At 61.4% G+C, this 6,083-nt stretch overlaps 1 protein-coding gene across 16 annotated transcripts in view; it reads left to right on the top strand.

Moving 5' to 3' along the window:
• Nucleotides 1-6,083, top strand: part of LOC140904253 (E3 ubiquitin-protein ligase TRIM7-like) — an 84,021-nt gene that overhangs the window by 66,018 nt on the left and 11,920 nt on the right. For 8 of the 16 annotated variants that reach the window (XR_013635116.1, XR_013635115.1, XR_013635114.1 and 5 more), the window contains exons 2-4: nucleotides 2,402-2,488; nucleotides 3,001-3,219; nucleotides 4,727-4,839. Coding sequence is in view for 11 of the 16 variants with exons in the window: in XM_078850958.1 (XP_078707084.1) it covers nucleotides 2,402-2,488; nucleotides 3,001-3,219; nucleotides 4,727-4,839 (419 nt within the window). In the remaining 5 variants the exon portion in view is untranslated. Of the gene's footprint in view, nucleotides 1-2,401; nucleotides 2,489-3,000; nucleotides 3,220-3,390; nucleotides 3,414-4,726; nucleotides 4,840-5,139; nucleotides 5,173-5,469; nucleotides 5,594-6,083 lie in introns of all 16 variants that reach the window. The other 8 variants (XM_078850962.1, XM_078850960.1, XM_078850961.1 and 5 more) reach the window with 5 other exon arrangements.

Here is a 6,083-nt window from a genome sequence, read left to right as displayed (position 1 = left end):
GAGAGGCGGGGGCTGGCAGGGCCAGGCCCGGGCAGGAGCCGCCCCTTCCTGCCCCCCCCCTCCCCGGGCCCGGGAGCCCTTTGTGAGTCCGCCGCGGCGGGGCCGGGGGCAGCGCGGAGCGGGCGGGGACACGCGTGGGGCGGACACGCGGGGAGCCCAGAGCCGGGCTGGGGGGAACGGCTGGTGCTGGGGCCAGGATGTTGCTTGGAGCAGGGGGATGTTTGGGGGGGTGTTTAGTTGGGGGGCAGAGCTGGGGTTTGGGGGGATGTTGGGGGGTGGGGGGCAGAGCTGGGAGTTTGGGGGGGATGTTGGGGGGTGGGGGGCAGAGCTGGGGGGATGGTGGAGGAGCAGAGCTGGGAGTTTGGGGGGGATGTTGCGGGGTGGGGGGCAGAGCTGGGGGGATGGTGGAGGAGCAGAGCTGGGAGTTTGGGGGGGATGTTGCGGGGTGGGGGGCAGAGCTGGGGGTTTGGGGTGATGTTGGGGGGTGGGGGGCAGAGATGGGGGGATGGTGGAGGAGCAGAGCTGGGAGTTTGGGGGGGATGTTGCGGGGTGGGGGGCAGAGCTGGGGGTTTGGGGTGATGTTGGGGGGTGGGGGGCAGAGATGGGAGGTTGGGGGGATGTTGGGGGGTGGGGGGCAGAGCTGGCGGTTTGGGGGGATGTTGGGGGGTGGGGGGCAGAGCTGGGGGGATGGTGGAGGGGCAGAGCTGGGAGTTTGGGGGGGATGTTGGGGGGCAGAGCTGGGGGTTTGGGGGAATGTTGGGGGGTGGGGGGCAGAGCTGGGGGGATGGTGGAGGGGCAGAGCTGGGAGTTTGGGGGGGATGTTGGGGGTGGAGGGGCAGAGCTGGGGGTTTGTTGGGGGGTGGGGGGCAGAGCTGGGGGTTTGGGGGGGATGTTGGGGTGGGGGGAGGGTCCGTGTTCAGATCTGGCCCTGTGGGAGCTTTGGGGGCTGGGGCTGGAGCCGTGGGAAGGTCTGAAGTGGGTTTGGGGGGGGGGGGGGGAGCAATCTGCTCTCTGGCAGAATTTGCTACTGGGGTTGTGCTGCGCGTGCTCAGTAACATCCGCTGAAGCCACAGCCCCCCCCCCCCCCCCCCGCCCTTCTCCCTGCCCTTACTTGCCATCCCAGCCTGTGTCCTGCTTTTTACAGGGGGTTAAAAAGAGGAGAAGGGGGGCGCCCAGAGTGTGAGCCGGGGGTGGGAATTGACTGGCTGGGGGGTGCCCAGCAACTGGAAGCAGGGTTCGGAGGGGGGGGGCTGGGGGGCACAGTCAGGGCTGGGGCGGGGCGAGGCGCTGGCAGAGGGTAAAACCCGGCCCAGGCAGGGGCGGGACGGGGGGAGAGTCACCGTGGAGGGGGCTGAGCCCCCCGTGTTGGCAATAATGGGGGGGGGGGCAGAGGGGCTTTTTTATTTCCCCTCCCCCAGAGGGCACCTCTCCGCCCGGGCTGCCCAGGGCGGGTGCTTCAAGGCCCGGGCCCCCCCCCCCCGGCCAGTCACTGCCGCCCCTGTCTGCCGTCACCGGCCGGGGGGGCTGCCGGGGACTGGATTCAGGGAAATATTTTGCATACACCCCCCTCAGAAACAAAGACTCCCGGATCAGGGCGTCCGGCAGCGTAAAGTCTCCGCGCGGGTCCCAGATTTGTCTGGTCGGCTGCTGGGAGTCCCTGAATGGCGCTCCCTTCCTTGGGCTCCATTTGCAAGAGCCATTTGCCCCTTTTTACCGATCCCTTTTCTGAAAGGCTCTCTTCGTTACTTTTAGCACGTCCTCGCGTACCCGTCCTGTCGCTGTGCAGATACGGGTGGGGTTTAATTTATAGTTTAATCACAGATACTCCTGGGAAATCTCTCAAAGTCGGTCGGTCCTAGTCGTAGCCCTGGCATCTGGGTTGTTTCTCGTGTCGCACTTGGCTGTGGTTTTTCTCCTGTGATTTGTAATTTGGTGGCAGGGATGGCCAACGTAGGGCCCCCGGGCCCAATGCAGCCCAAAGAGTTGCACAATGTCAGAGGTATCAGCCTGTGACCGAGGTACCCCCAATTTGCTCCCCGCGGACCAGAAGACGGGAAAGGGGAGAGGTAGCAACTTGGGGCAAGTCGGCAAATAAGGACAAACTTCCTCATGAGTAACGGCTACTGGTAGCAAATTAGGTCAGATCGCAGGTTTTTATCTTGGGGGTCGGCCTCCACCCCTGTCACTTCACCACGGGGTTCTGTGTTTCCTCTGGAAAATCTCCCCCCCCCGCCCCCCCATTTCACCATCGCCTCCCAGATCGTCCTCACGGAGGTTGAATGAGACCTGGAAAAAGTCTCCTTGAGTCCCAGGGGCTCGGCAGGGCAGGACGGGCCCTGAAATCGGGCCGTTTTGAGGCCGTTTGCAGCGGTTTGTAACCCCCCTCCCCTGCTTCTTCTAGGAGCCCCCCCGAGAGCGTCGGGCCCCTCTGGGAAAAGAGAGAGAAGCCGCCGAAGCCGAGGAGCCGCGGCAAAGCCAGGAGCTGCTGGTAGGTGCCCAGGGCCCAGGTTCGCCAGGGATCCCGGTGCCCCGAGTGACGGCGAATGCAGGGCCCGGCCTGCCAGCCTCATCCAGGGACCCGTCCCCACCGGAGCCCAGGGTCCGACACGGGGGTGGCATGGTGCCCGTGGGGTGCGGGAGGCCGCTGGGCAGGAGCGGGTCAGTCTGTGTGAGCCCCGAGCCCCTGCCCACGGGCTGTCTGCGTGTCACAGTGACCGGGGAGCCTTTCCCGCACCTGGGGAGATGGGGAGGAAATGCGGGCTGCAGAGATGGAGGGTTTGGCCCAGGGCAATCGGATGAGGTTTTGGGGAGAACAGTCCACCCCCATGAGCGATGTACAGCTCACCCCTGCCCTGATCCGTCCCCCCTTGCTGGGGTAAATAACCTTCCCGTCCCCCAGCGCAAGAGATCCCGCGCTCTGGGAAATAACTCCCCCACCCGCCGGGAGGGGCATTTGTGGGTCTCCCCCGGTACCCACCCGCCCTCTCCCTGTGGCTGCAGAGCCGGACGGCAGCCGAGAGGCAGGAGATGGTCTGGGAGTGGCGGGATCTGCGAGGGTTTCTGGCGGAGCAGGAGCAGCGGCTGCTGTCCCGGCTGGAAGAGCTCGAGAGAGCCGTTGTCCAGAGAAGGGATGCGGGCGCCTGCCGAGTGTCCCGGGAGATTTCCCTGCTTGGGGAGCGGGGAGGAGAGAAGGGGCAGCTGCTGAGCCCACCCCTGCAGGTCAGGCTGTCGTTGCAATGACCACACGCAGCGTTCCTGTAGGAGCGTCTGCCCCAGACCCCAAAGCACTTTACAAAGGGGGGTCGGGGCAATTATCCCTATGGGAGAAAGGGGGAAACTGAGGCACAGGGAGGGGCAGAGCACTGGCTCAGCGGCTGCTGCCCCTCCCAGGGTGCTGGGAGCTCTGGGGGCAGGTAAGTCCTGGGCTCTGTCTCCCTCCCCCCATGGCGTGTTAGGTCTGCTAACCGCACTGAATACAGGGCATCTCCCTGCCCCGGCAGCGTGACACGCAGGCTTAGAGCCTGTGATTTTGTGTCCCCTCGTGGCTGCCTCAGCAAGGGGAAGAGCCTTTTAGTCTCTGACGGCTGATACGTCCCACCAGGGCTGTGAGACATATGGGCCAGGGGCCAGACCCAGGCTGTCTGACGTATTTATGAGGCCACATCACGTATTCAGAGTGTGCAGAATCTCAGCTTTCGATTTTTTTTTTTAAAGTAAGTTTCTAGCCCTCCTGGTTGCAAAGAAACCCTCCCAAATGGACACGGAGACAATGCTGCCTTCCTGAGTCTGCAGACAGCCTGAAACAGCGGCTCAGAGGGGTGTGAATGCCCTTGGCCTCCGTTAATCTCGTTGTCCTGCCGACACTTTGATGTCAACATTCGGTGTTCCCTGGCTAATCGCTTGAGCGGGTGGGAATGAAGCCTTCGAGAGGTGGGAATAGGGGGTTGTCTTCGGGAGGACTTTGGAGAGACGCAAGGACAAGGAAGCAAGAGATAACTAGAGGAAGGAGGGTGGCAAAGGAAGGGTAGAAATAGCAGGGGCCATAAAGGGGTGTGTGGGAGTTGGAGTGATATTGATTGTGACAGTGAAGGACTTTGTAAATAGCAGTGTTATCTCCTGTTCCCCGGGCAGCGTCTCCCCTTGTCCTTCGCGCCTGGGTGTCCCACCGAGAGCAGCGGGTGTCCTGCTGCGAAGGGAGGTGGGGGACGGAGTCCTAAATAGATGCCCCGGGCCACTGACCATGACGGAAAGTTGAATACGCCCCTCTCCTCCAAAGGAGTTGGACACCCCAGGGTTACTGGTTTAGCTGAAGGGCTCAGGGCTTGTGGTGTTTAAGGGCCCACGTTCATTCCCTGCTGGAGATCTGGGCTGTGTCTATGGGACACACCCACTCTTTGGTCTGTGTCTCCTCCCTTTCCATGTAATCCCAGTGCTGGAGCCCCTTGGTGCTGGAATATCCCAGTGTGGGAGGTGGCCCGGCTCCCCACAGAACCAGGGCGTCCCGGAGAAAGCTCCTGAACTTGTCTCCGTTCTGTGCCCCAGTGTTTCCCCGTGTCCCACCTCTCTGGGCCCGTGGCCGGCACAGGGCTGAAGGCAGGTGACTCACTAGAACAGTGCCCATCCCGGGCTGCAAAACACAGATCCAGGTTTGCTGGAGTTTGGGGGTTTCTGGGCTCAGGATCTGGGATCCAGGCCCATTTCTCACCCCTCCCTCTTTCCCCGGCAGGGAGGACGGGGCGTTTCGGAAGCCGGAGCCGGGGTTTGCGGAGCTGGAGAGGAGGCTCAGCGATTTCTCTCTGACAAGTGCCGTCCTGCAGCAGATCCTGCGGGGATTCAAAGGTGAGTGGGAGTCTGGGGGTGGCGTCTCCTCTGGTTAGAGCGACCCTGGCTCTGGGGAGGAGTCGGGGACTCTCAGGATGTCACTGACCCCGGGCTCCATCTCACAGCCCCAGCTCCGCGAGTCACCCTTCCCCATGGAGTCACCCTGTGGGGCTGGCTCTGTCTGCAGCGACTGCATTGTGGGCCTCGGTCTGTGTCCCCGTCCCGTAGTTAACAGCGGTTCCATTAATAACCAATGGGGATTTCTCTATGAACGCGAGGGACTGAATCCTCCTCTCTCCCGTCCTCTCCTTCCCCTAGAGACGCTGCGACGGGAGCTGGGGAGTGACACAGGTACGTGTCTGTCTCTGATGGGCCGGGGGGAGATTTCAGACCAATAACCATGTTCGCGACAGGGCATCACGGCCTCCAGCCCCGATGTGCACCTGGGAAGGGTGGATCAAGGGGAAGCCGGGTGAGCCCCGTGACTGATTCCCTCCTGATGTGACGTCTGATGGGGATTCAGAGCGAATCCAGATCTCAGGGGAGGTGTTTCCCTTTGGGGAAAGGAACAACCGCCCGAATGGTTGAACTAGGATGAGACCATGACAAAATATCCAGACCCTGAGGACACCCATCTCCCCTGTTTAGGAGTTCAACTACACAGGGCCCTGGGCTGGGACCTGGTGGAGTGGGAGGGCCCAGGTCCCCCTGCACTCCCTCTGACCGACAATCTTGCCAGTAGACCGCCCGGCCACTGAAGGCCTTATCACAGGTTGGTTTACTGCCTGCAGACTGGCTTTGAATGTTCGTCTGGAACAGAGATGGAGCTGCCGTAGGGCATGTTGGTGTTTCTCACGCTTTTCACGTCAGCGACCCTTTATTTGAAATCCTTCTTTTCCCTTTGGGATCCCCTGACATTTACTATGACGTGAGAATAAAACGCGTATCAAGCTTGATCCTATACAACCTGCATGCCTGCGCTTCAAGAGGCTGCCAGAAAGTAGATGTCCTTGAGGGCTAAAAGTCCAGGAAGTGGGGGAGGGAGATTTTCTTTGCTTAAGATCATAGTAAATCTGTCAGTATCTCACGGCCCATCTGACTGCCTGTCATGAACCTCTGGGCATTGCAATCCACCAGCTGAGAAACCTTGTGCTGGATCCCTCATGATTTTGTATCCCTGTTGCCTATGAATGGGAAGAGAGTGTTACATTTTATATGAAAAAAGAAAAGGAGGACCTGTGGCACCTTAGAGACGAACCAAT

This window comes from Lepidochelys kempii, chromosome 28 (genome assembly GCF_965140285.1).
Source record: "Lepidochelys kempii isolate rLepKem1 chromosome 28, rLepKem1.hap1, whole genome shotgun sequence".
NCBI classification, from domain to species: Eukaryota; Metazoa; Chordata; order Testudines; family Cheloniidae; genus Lepidochelys; species Lepidochelys kempii.
Note: the sequence above shows the minus strand (reverse complement) of the source record. Positions and strands in the feature narration are given on the sequence as shown.